The sequence below is a fragment of the Scyliorhinus canicula genome, chromosome 21 (genome assembly GCF_902713615.1).
Source record: "Scyliorhinus canicula chromosome 21, sScyCan1.1, whole genome shotgun sequence".
NCBI classification, from domain to species: Eukaryota; Metazoa; Chordata; class Chondrichthyes; order Carcharhiniformes; family Scyliorhinidae; genus Scyliorhinus; species Scyliorhinus canicula.
Genome location: NC_052166.1, coordinates 48,136,009 through 48,153,209, shown reverse-complemented (window position 1 = coordinate 48,153,209; position 17,201 = coordinate 48,136,009). Strand labels below are relative to the sequence as shown.

Sequence of the window (17,201 nt, the reverse complement as noted above, 5' to 3'; positions counted from 1 at the left end):
TTATAATATGCTAATAACTAAATCAGTGCAAAATTTTAATCAGACTATTCAATTGCTTTTACATTTTCTCATCAACCTACATAGTACACTTTTACTTCAGACAGTTTCAACATAGAAAGAGCAACTAGAGAAACTCAATCGATTCAATTCCACAACACGAAATACATCACTGGTTGCTACAATACTCAGCCAGTACATGCAAATAAGATAAATAGTAGAATTAATAAATAGAGCCAAATAATCAGAGGCTCAAAGCTGAAATTCAAAATTTCACAGCGAATAGTTAACATACTGTAACTAGAGTGCATTCATCGCCGCAGGGCAATGATTTTTTGTCTATACTTCTAATAATGGAAGGCTTGATAATGAAAGAAAAATGTAATGGCACACTCACCCGAGTCACTTGGCAGAACCTCCACACTCCAGGCCTCACTCGTTGTCTCGGAGATCGTTGATCCTGTGCAGGGATCAAGTAATACTGAAGTTGAACCTGGTAAACCAAGCAAACTACCCAGCATGCTCTCTGCTGCAGCACCTACAATACAAGAAAATATATTCTTTACTTAACTGGCACAATAATCAACAGTATTTATTATATTTAAATATCAGATACTGTGCTAAGGGTGTGAACAACCTTTGAGAATATGCAAAGTTTTTAGAAATGGTCATTTTTCTTCAGTACTCATTTTATATGATATCTGAAGTCCCTTGAAAATTGCAGTACTGAAATCCCTGCGACGTGTTTTTCCCCCATCGGTCACTTTTATGTATTTGACAAAGCAACAGCAACAGCCGTCTGAATTCAGAAATCTAAATTGCCATTTTGTTCCCTTCTGTGTACACCTGCTGTATTTGGATGATCAGACATCAGTAGGTTACCCATTGTACTTATGAATAACTGCTGTATCATACCTAGTATATTACAATCTGGGGCTTGTTTAGCTCACTGAGCTAAATCGCTGGCTTTTAAAGCAGACCAAGCAGGCCAGCAGCACGGTTCGATTCCGTACCAGCCTCCCCGGACAGGCGCCAGAATGTGGCGACTAGGGGCTTTTCACAGTAACTCCATTGAAGCCTACTCGTGACAATAAGCGATTTTCAATTTTCAATTTGGCTGAAAGGGATGTTTTGCAATCTGGGATTAGTTTTATAACAAAGGTCCACTGTAGGAGGGAAGAGACTTTTCATCTATCACCGAGGTGAAGCAAATCTCAGAAGCTCCACCAAGTTTTTAAGAAGGAAATTATGAAGGAAGACAGGAATATTTTAAACCATGGAGTAAACAGATAAGGTGGGTAATGTTCATTTTAAAGCAGAATAAGGATAGTATTTTCTGAAGAGGAAAGGGGAAGTGAAAGGTTTAAGAGGATTTGAGTAGATCCGTCAATATCAATAACATAAATAGGCTACCTCTGACTATGGGTGATCCAGAATAAGTTTCATTCTATCCTCTTTCCACCTAAAATTCACTCAATCCTCAGCCGTTACAAAGATTGTGAACAGCACACCTGCTTTTGAATGTAATCTTTTATATCATACCAAGACAAACAAACATTAGAAGAATACTGAAGTTAGGGAAACATAATTGGACAAAACTATTTCCTACATAAGTAAAACTTGGATCATAACATGTGTGTGTTCTCATTTGCTATTGGCACTAATTTCAGTACAGATCCTGAAAATCCTTAATTGTGGCCTGTACAGGGCACATTAGAAATGTAGGGCAAGATTCTTCCATTGGGAGACTATGACCTCCCGCTGGAGTTGAATTGCACGTGATTTACGTCTGGGAATACAAATCACAGAGTAATTCAAACTTCCTCGCCATGCAAATTTATGTATGGTGGAGAATACGCACTGTCGGACTGTCACTTTGTGCAGGCAACCTGATACGAAGACCCATGGCTGCGCACTTCAAAAATCACTCAAGCGTTAAGGGGTGTGGTTGGAATGCACTTAACTCTCTTTGATGTAGGGCAGCACGGTGACACAGTGGTTAGCATTGCTGCCTACGGCGCTGAGGACCTGGGTTTGAATCCCGGCCCTGGGTCACTGTCCCTGTGGAAATTGCACATTCTTCCTGTGTCTGCGTGGGTTTCACCCCCACAACCCAAAAGATGTGCAGAGTAGGCGGATTGGCCACGCTAAATTGCCCCTTCATGGAAAAAAAATAATTGGGTACTCTAATTTTTTTTTTAAAACTCTTTAATGTGGTGGATGTTTATAAACATTGTGATTACAGCACTTCGATTTACTCATCCATGAAGATGATGAATGAAACAAGGCTCACAGCTGGTTTGTGAAAGCTGTCAATCACAAACCACTATCAGAAATGAGTGAATGGGTTGCAGCTAATGTATCCTCGGGGTTTAAACACAAGTCACAGCTGTTCTCTTTCCAGGAATGGACATGCGGTGCTTTCAGGCAAGTGCCACAACTATACTTTTTTACTGCTCTCTAGCTTCCAGGCAGGCGTCTCTTTTCTGCAGGATCAGTGGGTGGTCCCTCTAGTTAGGGGGTCTGGGGTGCTAGGGGTGGGGGGAGGAGTAGCGTGATAGGATGGGCTTTGGGGGTAACTCCCTTGAGGAGATACCCCCCTTGGTTCATCCAGAGGTTCACATTTGGTCATACCTGTTGTAATCCGCGGCCATGTGATTCCTGACACAGAGGACTGGTGAATCGCGGGAGCCTGGAGAATCTGGTACCGAGCCCGCTAAATGGATGCAATGTGTCCTAACGACCCATTCGCATTCTCCCGCTGATGCGTGAGCACGAACCCTGGTCCTGCTGCCAGCCGATTTTTCCCGGATGCCTAATTCTCAACACCATCAGGGACCCCACTACTGGCAGCTGAGAATGCAGCCCGTAGTATTTAAAGGTACAAGTAAGAGGGCAGCACGGTGGAGCAGTGGGTTAGCCCTGCTGCCTCACAGCACCGAGGTCCCAGGTTCAATCCTGGCTCTGGGTCACTGTCCGTGTGGAGTTTGCACATTCTCCCCATGTCTGCCTGGGTTTCGCCCCACAACCCAAAGATGTGCAGGCTCGGTGATTGGCCACGCTAAATTGCCCCTTGATTGGAAAAAATGAATTGGGTACTCTAAAAATTAAAGGGAAAAAAAGTATAATTAAGCTCAGTTAGTTTAACAAATCAAACATCCATAGTTGTACCATTTGGAAAATATACCATCCTTTGAAAACTGACAGCTGGAAATGCAAAAGCATTTGATTTCCTGAGGATCCTATAAACATAGTAAGTGTCAGATTACAAAATAAGTGGGGCAGCACGGTGGCACAGTGGTTAGCATTGCTCCCTACAGCGTTGAGAACCGGGGTTCGATCCCGGCCCTGGGTCACTGTCCGTGTGGAGTTTGCACATTCTCCCCAGGTCTGCATGGGTTTCACCCCCACAACCCAAAGATGTACAGGTTAGGTAGATTGGCCAAGCTAAATTGCCCCTTAATAGGAAAAAAAATAATTGGGTACTCAAAATTTATATTTAAAAAAAGATTATGAAACAAGTGTCCTGAAGCGTGAACTCAGAAAATGCAAATTTTCAAATCAGCAGAAATAAAATGCATAAAAGAGCAGAAGTTTATAGGAGTTAGGCATTCCGACATTCAATGAAATGCAAGCTCATCTTCTACCTACCTCAGCTACCTATGGTTTGATAGTTTTAATGACCAAAAATATATCAATCTCAGGCTCGAATTTACTCAACAACTAGGCATCAACAATTCTCTGGGAAAGAGAATTTCAAAAGTTCAGAGCCGCGTAAACAAATTTCTCTTGCCTCGCCTATATGGCTGACCCCTTATTCTGTAGCTCTAACCAGACTTCACAGCCATAAGAAACATCCTCCCAGCAATCTACCTTGTCAAGCCCCTTAAATATTTTTCATGTTTTAATTAGATAATCTCATTCTCCTAAATTCTTGGGAATACAGGCCTAGTTTATTCAATCTCTCTTCACACGGCAATCCCCTGATCTCAGGAATCAGTCTGGTGAACTGTTATTGCACTTCCTCAAAGGCAAGTATGTTCTTCCTTAGATAAGGAGACCAAAATTCCACATAATACTATAAATGTGATCTCATGAATACCCTACCCTTTGTAATGAAGGCTAATACACCATTTTATTTCCCAAATGCTTGTTGTGCCCATGTTAACTTCCTGTGATTAGTCAACAAAGACACTTCAGTTTCTCCGAATACAACACTTCCCAGCTTTTCACCATTTTAATAATACTATTTTACCTATCCAAATAGGTGACTTCAAGCCAGTATATACCATCTGTCACATTCTTGCTCACTCATGTAGCCTGTCTAAATCCTTTTGCAGCCTGTCAGCCTCACAGCTCATTTCGCCTCCTAAATTTGTATCTTCAGCAAACCTAGTAACATTACACTCAGTCCCTTCATCTAACTCATTGGCACAGATCGCATCACTGAAGCACAGATCCTTTTAGTACAGTCTAGTTACAACCAGTGAACATAAAACTATCCTGGTTTATTACAACTGTTTTCTGCCAGTTATGCAATGTTTAATCCATGCTAATAGATATCCAATCCCATGAGGCTTAATTCTGTCTAATAACCTCTTGAGCAGCACCTTGCTAAAGCTTTGAAAATCTAAGTACATCGCATTCACTGGTTGCCCTTATCCACTCAACTACACCCTCACAAATCTCTTAGAGGTGTCAAACATGATTTCCGTTCTATAAATCGATGGCAACACTCCCCAATCATATGACTCTTTTTTTTTGAGAGTGTTCCGGCACATTTCCTCCAGCACAAGAGAGATAGGGTTGTCTGGCTGGGTTGCAGCATGGCCCAAGTTTGGCCTCACCTTGCTAAAATTCTGAGTTACGTTTCTGAAGTTATCTTCAATGTGCTCAATCTGAACTAGTGCAAATTACATCGTTGTATCAGTGTCCTGAATGCCAGCAGCTGCCAGTTTTTGCAACAACTATGTACTCATACACTCACTAAAATATCTGCTTTCAGCACCTTGAGCATTATTTTCAGGTCACCAGGAGTACTCCCAATTTAAAGCTTGCTGAAGACAAATACAGGTATATGATTAAATGAGAGGCACAACAAGATCTGAAACAATTAGAATTTATGCCTCATTATCATGGTAATCTTATCACTGGGATAATGAGGTATTAATGGAGATTTAATGTGCATCTCATAATGCTATCCCTTAGAGAAACACATAAGGAAATTGCTGCAAATTCAGTTAATGATATAAGCATCCCAAAACACAATCTAAAAGCATGAAAAATGCTGAATGCAAATGAGGAAGAACCAAGGTCAATCACACTGTAGGGATTTGGCAAATGACAGTTGTATTTTAATGTGATGTTTAAAAAAAAAGTTACACTGAAAACTTTTCATTGCCGTTCATGAATGGAGATTGTACAACCAATAATACTGAAGTTTATGATTTAGAATGCATTAGTTTTCTTTTATTTTGGAAGTACTATAGTGGCATACCTGCACAGCACATCACTGTTTCAATACTCTATGCCACAAGTGGGAAGCTTGAGCCGGTTATTCCCCATGTGAGAGTAAGCGGGTTGCAAGTAGACAGGCATTTCGAGAAAAATAAATGTAAGGCAGTTGATGCATCACTCCCAGCCTACTTCCCGCAATCTGCTACGGGGCTCAGTCGAATGGGGTGGAGGGGAATTGAGTTTGGGTCATGTGGTACAGGGAAATTGGAATATAAAGAACATGTGCATACAGACATGCACAGCACCCCCCACACACATACTATATACATTATATATATATATAGCAGCCAATGTACATTATAGTCAATTAAGTGCTTTTAAATCATAACGTAGGGAAAGTGTAGCTACCAATTTGCACATAGTAAGCTCCCATAAGCAGCAATGAGATAATACCCAGATAATCTGTACAACAATATGGTCAGGACAGAGCAGAATTTATTTACTCTTCCACAGATCTTTAGGTCCCCTTGAGAGGGTAAATGGGCTATGAGTTTGCCTCATCTGACAGATAGCATCACCAACACTGCAGCACTACCTCAGTAGCAGTCTCACACAATTGAGAAGCTTGCTGGACCATTTCAGAGGGCATTTAGGAATCAATCACATTGCTGTGGGTCTGGAGTCACATGAAGGCCAGACTAGGTAAGGACATTAGTGAACTAGATAGATTTTTATGACAATAGGCCATCACCATAACAAAGACTAGCTTTCAATTAAAGACATTTTACTTGACTATAAATTTCACCAGATGCCATTATGGAATATGGACCTATGTCCTCAGACTATCACTAATCCAGTGACATTACCATGGTGTCTCTGTCTCCCCTTAATCAGAGAATCAGGGAGAAAACTCTCCACTGTTTGGAGTGATAACTAGCACAAAGGAAGCTAGACAAAAGAGTCATCAGGCTTGAAATGTTAGCTTGAAAAACTAGGATAAAATTATTTCAAACTTCTTTCAGAGCAGCTGGTGAATATGATCATTTGCTGTGATTTTCCAGCATTTTCTCTTTTGTTTCAGATTCCAGCATCCACAGTAATTTGCTTTTAGCTGGTTGCAGTTGTTGGAGGTCAGTCATCTCAGTCCCAGCACACTGTTGCACAAGTTCCTCAGAGTAGTTTCCTAGGCCCAACCATTTCAGTTGCTTCATCAATGACCTTCGCTCTGACATACAGGGCAGAAGTGGAGATGTTTGTTGATGATTGCAGATTGCCAATACCATTCGCGACTCCTCAGATACTGTAGCAGCCTATATCCATATTCAACAAGACCTCCTGACTCCCTCTAAGCCTGCCTTACAAGGCTCAAGTCAGGAGTGTGATAGAAAATAAAGTAAGAAGTCTTACAACACCAGGTTAAAGTCCAACAGGTTTGTTTCAAACACGAGCTTTCGGAGCACGGCTCCTTCTTCAGGTTCACCTGAAGAAGGAGCCGTGCTCCGAAAGCTCGTGTTTGAAACAAACCTGTTGGACTTTAACCTGGTGTTGTAAGACTTCTTACTGTGCTCACCCCAGTCCAACGCCGGCATCTCCACATCATGGATAGAAAATAAAGACAGAGGTTTGGGGATAGTCAGGGGAAATGGCTTTGAGGTAGATAATCAGCCATGATCTAACTGAATGGCGGAGCAGGCTCAAGGGGCCGAACGGCCTCCTGCTTCCTAAACTCTCCACTTGTCTGGATGGGTGAGCTCCCACAATGTCACTGGATCAAAATGCTGGAGCTCCCTTCCCAAAAGCACCAAAGGTGCATCTACACTACATGTCCTGTAGTAATTCAAGGCAGTGGTTCACCGCAACCTTCTCAAGGGCAATTAGGGTGGTGAATCGAAGCTAGCTGAGCAAGCGATACTCACATCCCTTGAAAGACTAAATAATAATTTTAAAATCACAGTACAGAATTAATATGTCACTTCAGATGTTGCGCTCACCTTCTTACTCGAGACGAGACTGCTACGGTTGAACCATAGTTGACATTAGACAGAGAAATGAAATCACAGTACAGGAAGATCTCTTAGCCAGCATGCTCCAGGAATGGGAAGTGCCACTTAATCAAATATGCTAGTTAACTGAGATGCAAGAGGAGCTCAGTGATTTCATCCAATCGGAATATTCCAGGATGATCTTGTGGATGTTGAGGGCTCGTGAAGGGTACAGGAGTGCGTAAATCAAACAAGCGGTGCCATAGGAAGATGATGCAGCACAGCAGTGGGAGACCGAGACCAGAGCGAGGGCAGACCGCTGAGTGACTTTGGTATCTCCAATCAAAAAACAGATCCAACTCCAGAAGTCTGGTTAGTAGAGAATTTTGTTTGGAGTGCTGGGTAACAGATATTCTACTGAATATATAATACAACACGTATATATTATAAACATGTATGCATATATTATATTTGGATTTCTCTTAACACTCTCCTTCCAATTTCACATAAATGTTTGATCAGATTCTAGCAATAATGTTAGAATACACCAAATCCAACTTGCTGAAAAATGTTATCTGGCGATCATATTCAACAGCTGCTCTGAAAGAAGTTTGAAATAATTTTATCCTAGTTTTTCAAGACCAACTGAATTGTGAATTAAAAATTGGGCACAGTACCTCTGACTGCCAGATTGTTATGCCACATAAATAATGTGTCCTATCGTAAGTATCCTGTTAACAAAATCAAATTTATCAAATGTGTATCTGGCAAAAAGTGATCATTCTGATATTTTGAGTAATTTCAAAATCAGAAAGGAACAAAGCAAAAGTATCTTCCCAAGGCCACCCTGTTGATTTTAATTGCTTACATTATACGCACATATTTTGGCACACAGAGCAACTGTTTGCTAATCACTTGATATTTATCATGCACTAGACTGGAAAATTTACCACGCCTCTTTACTAAGAGTACAGAGTTAATTAATGTAATTCAGTGCGCTGTTTTTATATAGCAAATTGAAAACACATCAATTACCATGCTAAAATATTTAGTGTTTACAAGGCTATGTATTAACAGTATCATTATTTGCAATGTCATTATGACCAATTAGGTCACACATTAGAATCCCATTTGAAAACATTATTTGAGATGCTGATTCACCATCAATTGTTAATTATTTACCTGCAATATCTTGTAGTCGGTCTTCATCAATGTTTGGATCAAAATCACTTCCTAAGACATCAGTGCTCCAGGTCTCACTCACAGTTTCTGAAATGTCCCTGTCATCCGTCAGTCCCATCATGTCTCGAATTTCAAATTTACGTAGTTTGTCATCGAGATTGTCTTGCGTTGTGGCTAAAACGGGACATAAGAAGTAGCATGAATCCTCCTTAACTACATCAAGTTCAGTTAAGAATTAAAAAAAAAAAGAAAACAATAATTCCTCAGCTTAAAAGTGGTGAATGCAACATAGAAAATGTGACCGTGGCATTTCCAGAGCATTTTACCAAGTGCAGGAACAGAATATGAACTTGATTAGAGGTAGGCTTACAAAGACCATGAGAATATTGCTGCATGCTGCAATTAGACTTACTACACAAAGAAATGCTTGCTATCATAACCCCATTTTTAAAATGCCACTTTTATCACCCATGCAACTCAAAATTATATCCTGACCACACACTGCAACAAGTACCAACTCTCCCATCAATTATGGAAATGATTTCCCCAAAGCCAAAAATAAAATTTAAGTAGCAAATATCTATCCCCAGAGAATACTGCAACGTCAAAATTAAAAGTTGGAATTATCAAAACTGTTCTTGCTTTCTGCACAAATCTCTTGCTTTGATCTGACTTTTTTTTTACAGCTGCAACATTTTTAAAAATAAACTTAGAGTACCCAATTCATCTTTTCCAATTAAGGGGCAATATTAACAAGAACAAAGAACAGAGAAAAGTACAGCACAGCAACAGGCCCTTAGGCCCTCCAAGCCTGTGCCGACCATGCTGCCCGTCTAAACTAAAACCTTCTACACTTCTGGGGTCCGTATCCCTCTACGTTAAGACAAAATTTTATTTTCCTGGCTCCATTTGCAGTATTTCCAGTCAACTAATTTCTGGATAATCCGAGTTTCAGAAAGACTAGTATTCCCCACTGTTGGACATTGGTAGTCATCAAGATGCTTTAATGGCAACAGCAACAGAATCATGATGCTTTGCCTTGAGAACAGAGGATGCGGGCAGGGACTAAACAGCTGGAGTAGATGCACCAGTTCCCAAAATCTGCATGCACCATCCTGAGAAGTGCTTCTTCAAACAAACAGGGGGAAACAGTTCCAATATTATTCATAAGTTCTGGGCACTGATGTGGGTGGTCACATATGATCAGTCTCTCACTCACCAAATGAGAGAATGAAAAGAAGAAAAACCTTTCATCTTAATGCCATATGGGTTGCTAGTCATGATTGGTTTAATAAACATTTGGAAAGCATAAGACTATACAGAGGAGTGGATTTGAATTCCACCAGATTAGACTTTGTGATTAATGCCAACTATTGCTGTTTGACTGATGAGAAGGAGCAATGCAACAGTAAAAAAAGCTCCACTCAACTCCCAGCTTCCATCTAATTTACTAAGCTGCAGGTAGGAAACATCCCACTCTGTAATGCTTTACAGACATACGTAAACCATATTTTAAAACAATACGATACCTCACCGTGTCGAAGTAACGAAGGACCATGCCTAATAGAATATTGTCACTTTACACTCATGTTCGGAAGCCATATCCAATGCAGAGCTCATCTCCATTAGCCTCGCCATAATCATAAAAAATCCACACAAGTCTGTCCCTATGATCAGGACTGGAGCACAGTAAAATGCACTACAACTTTCCTACTTCGAAAAAAGTAGCAGGCATGAAGACCTTAATCCTCAATGCTTTGTAAAAATATCCTATCCAATTGTTGCATGCTCTTTTGCGGTGAAACAATATGCCAGTGCACCAAGCTGCTAACATGGCATTGCTGACGGAGTTATCGCACTCGAGATTCCCAAAAATGGCCATCAACATTTTGTACAAATTACACACTTATGACCTCCATATACAAAGAAATCAAGTAATTACCACAATATTTGAGCCAGGGGAACAGTGCAAGCAATGAATTCTGTGAGGTTATCATTTAAATTCAAAGTTCTTGACTGAATAGCTATGAAGAACGAGAAGTGCATCTTACTGCAGATGCTAGAAACATAGTGGAGCTAAGAATCTAAGCAACCTACCGCCAGAGATCAAAAGCAGAAAATGCAGAACATCAGACCTCCTGAGGGATTTTCCAACCCCATCACCGCCTTTAATAGCTCCAACCACAATTTCCTTCTAATGTCACTGAACAAATTTTGAAAACAACAGGGTACTTCACCAGCCAAGAAGCAGTGACAGAATTCTAGCTTACACGAACAAGAAATATCTCCACAAAACCAACATACTCATTTAAAAGTACAAGAGGCAGAAGTGTTATACTCGAGACAGCCAGGTGAAGGATAGAACTGGAGCCTAGTCTTTATCTATTTATAAGGTTTTATTTACAGATGCACACATTACAAACATGCATCTCCAAACCAACAACAGTTACAGTCAATTCCTATATGCAAGGCAAGTGTATCCCCAGTTAATGCCTACCACCTGATTAAATAATAATAACCTTTATTATTGTTACAATTGGGTCACTTTAACACTGCAATGAAGTTACTGTTGAAACCCCCTAGTCACCACACTCCGGCACCTACTCTGGTACACAGAGGGAGAATTCAGAATGTCCAATTCACCTAACAAGCACGTCTTTCGGGGCTTGTGGGAGGAAACCGGAGCAAATACCCAATTAATATACAATAAAGTACTGTGCAATCTGCACAAAAGCTTGAAATCCATTGGTATACATTTTGTGACCCAAAGAAGTGTATGAATTCTTATAAAGCATAATTCTTGGGGGTGGTAGAGAAAGCATTAGTAGAATACTGAGATGTACAAGGTGAATCTGAATGAAATGAATCGTCTCAGTAGCTTGGCTCATAATGCACTTTAAAATCCGGCTTTGCAAAACTGTAATTACCATCAAACTGCATTACCATCACTCTGTTTTACTTACCTTGTTCATGTTCTAACAGCTGTAAAGCTTCAACACCATTATTCCCAGAAGGTCCTGCTCCTAGTTCAGAGACCGACTCCCCTTCCAGATCCAGTGAGGAAACAGAGTTTGAGCGGTTTGAAGGTCCTATTTGAAGTAAAAAGTCAATTAATTTAATTCCAATAGCAAATATAATTAAAAGACAAGAAAATATCAAATGGGTTGATTTCATGACTTAGTACCCCATGAACATATTTTGCCAATCACATCTGTGCAGTTTCTTTGCTTTTAAAATCTTTCTCTCACCACTAGATTAATTCAGTCAAGTAACAGTACTCAAAAGGGGCAGCATGCTGGCACCGTGGTTAGCACTGCTGCCTCACGGCACTGAGGACCCGGGTTAGATCCTGACCCTGGGTCATTGTCTGTGTGGAGCTCGCTCATTCGCGCCGTTTCTACGTGGGTCTCACCTCCACAACCCAAAGACGTGCAGAATAGGTGGATTGGCCACGCTAAATTGCTCCTTAATTGGAAAAAAAATGAATTGGGTACTTTAAATTTATTTTTTAAAAGGGAAAAAAGAGTAACAGTACTCAAGGCCTTAATGAACGAATTGAACAGTGGTTATGACAGGCAACATATTCACCCACAATAATGTAAACAGGACACAATAATAACTGAAGTTTTTTTTAATAAAAGAGTTAGCTCTCCAAAATATCATTAATAGCTCAACACAGCATCCTTGAGCACTCGAACAAACAGGTCAATTGTTTCTCCAAGCTAGTTTTTAAAAAAAAATTTGGACAATGTGGTGGCTTTAACTGCAAAGGATTGGCACCAATATTAAAACTCAGCGTTAGAAGTACCAAATAATTCTATTGCCACAAAATTCTCACAGTAAATATATAATATGGTTTCACATTCAACAATTTACAAAGTCAGTCAGTTATTTCCAATTCCTACCCAATGTTAATATTAGTATACCAAGAAGCATTACTCAATCCAATTTGAAAACAATTCAGTCACAGAACTATCAAGCCACAGTACTTCATCTACAGACCCAGACAAAAAGCTCACGAAAACCGGAAAGGTGAAATTTGGGGGGGGGCTACCAGAAGCTTGATGAAAGAGATGATTTTTCACATTCAAGAAGAGTGGAATGGAGAAAGAGCTTAAGACCCGACAAATCAATGACAAAAGCCGTGCCACTAATGGTAAAGCAAAGAGGAAGGTCGCACAAGAGAGGCCAGATTCAGAGTAACAAGCAAATGGGTGGAGGGCAAGAACATTAGGATAGAAGTGGTTAAGTGACAGGTTGGGGTGAAAACATGAAGGATTTAAAGACAAGGACAAGGATTTTAAAAGTGAAGTAAAAGAGAACCAATGGGATCTAGGGTAATGGAAGACTGGGACTTAGTACTCGCCCATCAGAAGAAAAGCCTCACCTTCTGATATTCCCTCCAGATTATCGCTGCAGAGGGAAAAACGTAGAGTTTTATCTGGTTTGCCATGCAGTTTTCCATCCTCTACGGGCACTTCTCCCTGCCCACTCTCAGCAAGCTGCATGCTCAACACCTGATCAAAATAAATGAATTAGTCCAGAAACACTTAAATAAGCTGTGATTTGGTTGTCTAATTTGGTAATACAGTTTATTGTTAAATTACTTATTCAATTGTAACTATTAGATAATGTAAATGTTCTAACACAAAACCCATATTTTCTTAAGATTTTAATTTAAAGCAGTGATAATTTAACTATTTGCAAGCACGGTAGCATTGTGGATAGCACAATTGCTTCACAGCTTCAGGGTCCCAGGTTCGATTCCGGCTTGGGTCACTGTCTGTGCGGAGTCTGCACATCCTCCCCATGTGTGCGTGGGTTTCCTCCGGGTGCTCCAGTTTCCTCCCACAGTCCAAAGATGTGCAGGTTAGGTGGATTGGCCATGCTAAATTGCCCTTAGTGTCCAAAATTGCCCGTAGTGTTGGGTGGGGTTACTGGGTTATGGGGATAGGGTGGAGGTGTTGACCTTGGGTAGGGTGCTCTTTCCAAGAGCCGGTGCAGACTCGATGGGCCGAATGGCCTCCTTCTGCACTGTAAATTCTATGAAATCTCAATACTATCAATTAAGTTTAAATTGCAATAAATGCATAATTAATCAAATTTATTGTTGGGTGCCATTGGTTTGGGGTTGCCAATCGATTCGAGGACACTGTTATACTGCTGCTGGCACATAACGTGTTCTAATTGTCAGATTTATCCGGTGGCCGTAAAGATGTAATCTGATTTCACCCAATGCCCCGATCTACTCTACCAAAACAGATTACCTGGTCATTTCACTCATTGCCTTGTGCGAGATCTAACTGCGTGCAAATTAGCCATCACATTTGCCTGAAGTACCAGGACGACACATTGAAAATATTCATTTGTTGTGAAATGCTTTGGGGTGTGCCAAAGATGTGAAAGACTCAACATATTAACAAGTTCATTGGCAGAAGCCCACCAATGTGAACTGAAAAACAACACAAGAAAAATAATTTAATGAAACTGAATGGTAAACCTGGTCAAATTAAATTAATAACTTCTGAAAATGAACATTTTCTTTTTGCTGTTGTTACCCATGTAACACCATTTTATCCTGAAGACCAGAAAGCGAAAAGTAACGTTTCATGTAATATCAGCAATTCAGAACACAAAAATACAGTAGTGAAGAGAAGTTTTCTGCCCAAACTTTTTAAAAACTCCTTCCGTGCATCTTTTTCTGATTCTTTCTTCGCAATAGCCGAGCAAATTCAACAGCTTTTAAAAAAGGGATGTTTAATAAAATGGCCACAAGGTGGTGCAAATAACTTTCCTCACTACTTCCAAAAGCTGGAACAGTTTGCAGTTTTCTCTGCATAAATTGATGTCTATGTGCCACTGCGGTTTGTTTTTTGGTAACAAAAATCAAGAAATATGCTTGGGTTCGATAGTGAAACACAGAAGGGAAACACTGAATGTAGAACTGCAATGACAGTATTTGAGGGACTGAGAACACAGCACCACAGTTGTGGACAAAATGCATTATACAAGTAATTGTGGTAATGGAAAGTTACTGCACTCTGGATCTCAAGGGAGTGCATAAAAACAGAATAAATGCTCAATTCTACAACAAATTAACATACAGCAGGGTGAGTTTTAAAAAAAATCTAATTTGCGCGGGGGGGTGGGGGGGTTGCAGCCTAATTCTTTAATTCTTGTAGGTGCACAAGGTTTTCTTTAACACTGCCACCATACCACCCGAACAACTCTGCAGAACAAACAAGTTTTTGTGCCTCAAGTCAACGTATAACAAGGACAAAATTTTAGACTTAACTAATGCAACTCTGCTTCTTATTGATCACTAATAAATCATTTGTTTTTAAAATTGAGAGAAAACAATCAGGTCACTTTTACAAAAATGTTAGTTTTATATTGTTTCAATTTTGCAATGCATGAATATCAGCCAAAATAATTTTCCCTGTGCAGTTCAAATCATGCATCAATTCTTGGAGCAGGACTCGATTTTTTCTTTTAAAATGAGAACTTTTGCGTAGTAACATGTGGAGGTGATGGTGCCTACTTCGGAGTGTACAAATTATTTTTCTCTCCCAGTTGCCTGATTACCAAGTTATATTAGCTCATAGATGGCAGACGAGCAACCAGGCCCCAGTCATCCACTATGTCCATGTTCAATGAGCAGCTAGAATATGAACAGTGAGCCTCAAATACTATAATTTTCTCTTCCAATGCTTAGCATTTCCCCAAAAGCAGATGTGACAACCCAGTGGAAAAGGAAACAATCCCACTCTAATAAGGACAGACCCAAGTTCTATTATTTGCATATTTCTTGAAACTTCATACATTAATTATAGGTCCGACTAATGTACAGACTTGAGCTCATTCAAGTTATTAATTTGTGAATTACATGGTGTATGGTACCCAGGTGACCAGTGTTTCAGCAGCTATCCGTCACATCCTTCATTCACTATCTCCTAGTCTCAACGGTTCATTAAGGTTCATCACTTTTTAAATCCGCCATGGTTGTCAGGTAATGCATCTCAACGTACTGCTAGTTCTTCAACAAGCTGACTTGCATCGCAATGTCAAATAAAGAAATCAACCAACGGGTAAATTAAAATAATCACATGAAAACATGATTGTTTTGTTGCTTTTGTCAATGATGATTCTTGCAGCAATCTGTTGTGCTAAACAGAAGCGTCTGAAGCCACGATACTTCAGAATTAATAATACATTCAAAGTCAATTCCTTGCAAATTCACATGCCCAAGCTATTTCTCAGAACTTTTGACCAGGATATTTTTGCAACCAACATTCTAAAACATCAGTACGTTTACCCACCATGTAAACTCAATTTCCTCCTTGAGATTGACAGGAGGATTTGAAAATGTAATTCAGTCCAACTGAAAAGTTAATTTATCAAGGACATTTCAGTCACCTCTTGCATACTTTTTAGCACTGCCATTCTGTCAAAGCATTTGTGTGAAAGCAATGGGATGCTCGGAATTATTTGCTGCAGCAATATTCTGTAGTAAATTTCACCTTTATTGTGCCTTTAACATTGAAAGCATCCTTAAACTCTTGGGGTGAAACTTATGGAAATATTAGTACAAGATTAAAAATAGGTGACTAAAAACAGGAGAAAAGGCTTTGAGGGAGCTTTGGAAAGCAGGATGAGAGTTAACAGAGGGGTTCAGTTGGAGGACAAGACAGAGTATAGGTTTAAATGTACAATGAGAATTAGAGCAACTCTGTCCTTTAATGATTCTTCTCTTATTAATGTTTATATAATAAAGCCATCTGTATCTATTAAAATGATTAGGTGGGGCAGGGAGAATTTTCCTCAACTGTTAAGAAAGGAGTTACTTGAATTACGTCAGAATAACAGGTCACGATCCACCTACTTAATTTCCCCAAAAAACTGGGATCTTCGAACACAAAACTCTGAGCAAATCTGTCATTAAGGAATATACCTCATTTTCTGACATCATGCCTGGTGACATCTGTGATGTAATACCCAGTGAAATGACCAATACTTCTTCAGGCTGGACCTCCTGTACGGGCTCCTGACTTGAACTTTCATGTTCAAAATGTTGATCTTTTGCTTCATTTGTTCGGTTTCGGTTCCTTCCAGCTGCAAAAGAACAAGAAATCAGCTCGAGTCTCAGCTTACTAAAATCACTAAAAACACAGATGGATTCAACTGATCTAAACTCCACTAAAAGAACCTCAACTTTGCTCACAATGCATACGCACACAAGTAAATAACTATCACCCAACTGGGCAAATCACAGACTAAGATGTCTATATTAGTACTGGACTGGGGGTCATCAGTGCAAGGACTGTGGTGATTAACAATAATGATTCCAGCATCATTCATTGGAGTAACTTGGGATGAGCATTAATTCTCAATGTTGTCCACATCACTTAATTAATTAATTAGCTAGTGCTAAGTAATTAATTAATTGGAATTAATCTAAGCAACATTTATTCAATTTAAAAGAGACATTATCTTTGTGAGCAGGAATGTGGCAAAAGCTTTGTTTTTGGGTGAGGACTTCAGGGGACTTCATGTCTCTCGGGTTTTCACATGTGTCTGTGTCTC

General features: G+C 39.9%; 1 protein-coding gene across 15 annotated transcripts in view; it reads right to left on the bottom strand.

Annotated features, from left to right (window-relative positions):
- gapvd1 (GTPase activating protein and VPS9 domains 1) overlaps window positions 1–17,201 on the bottom strand; it is a 138,937-nt gene that overhangs the window by 49,272 nt on the left and 72,464 nt on the right. For all 15 annotated transcript variants that reach the window (XM_038782130.1, XM_038782134.1, XM_038782124.1 and 12 more), the window contains 5 exons: window positions 16,570–16,730; window positions 13,006–13,135; window positions 11,582–11,707; window positions 8,619–8,792; window positions 395–535 (listed from right to left, as the gene is read on the bottom strand). In XM_038782130.1, coding sequence (XP_038638058.1) covers window positions 395–535; window positions 8,619–8,792; window positions 11,582–11,707; window positions 13,006–13,135; window positions 16,570–16,730 — 732 coding nt within the window. The remainder of the gene's footprint in view (window positions 1–394; window positions 536–8,618; window positions 8,793–11,581; window positions 11,708–13,005; window positions 13,136–16,569; window positions 16,731–17,201) is intronic.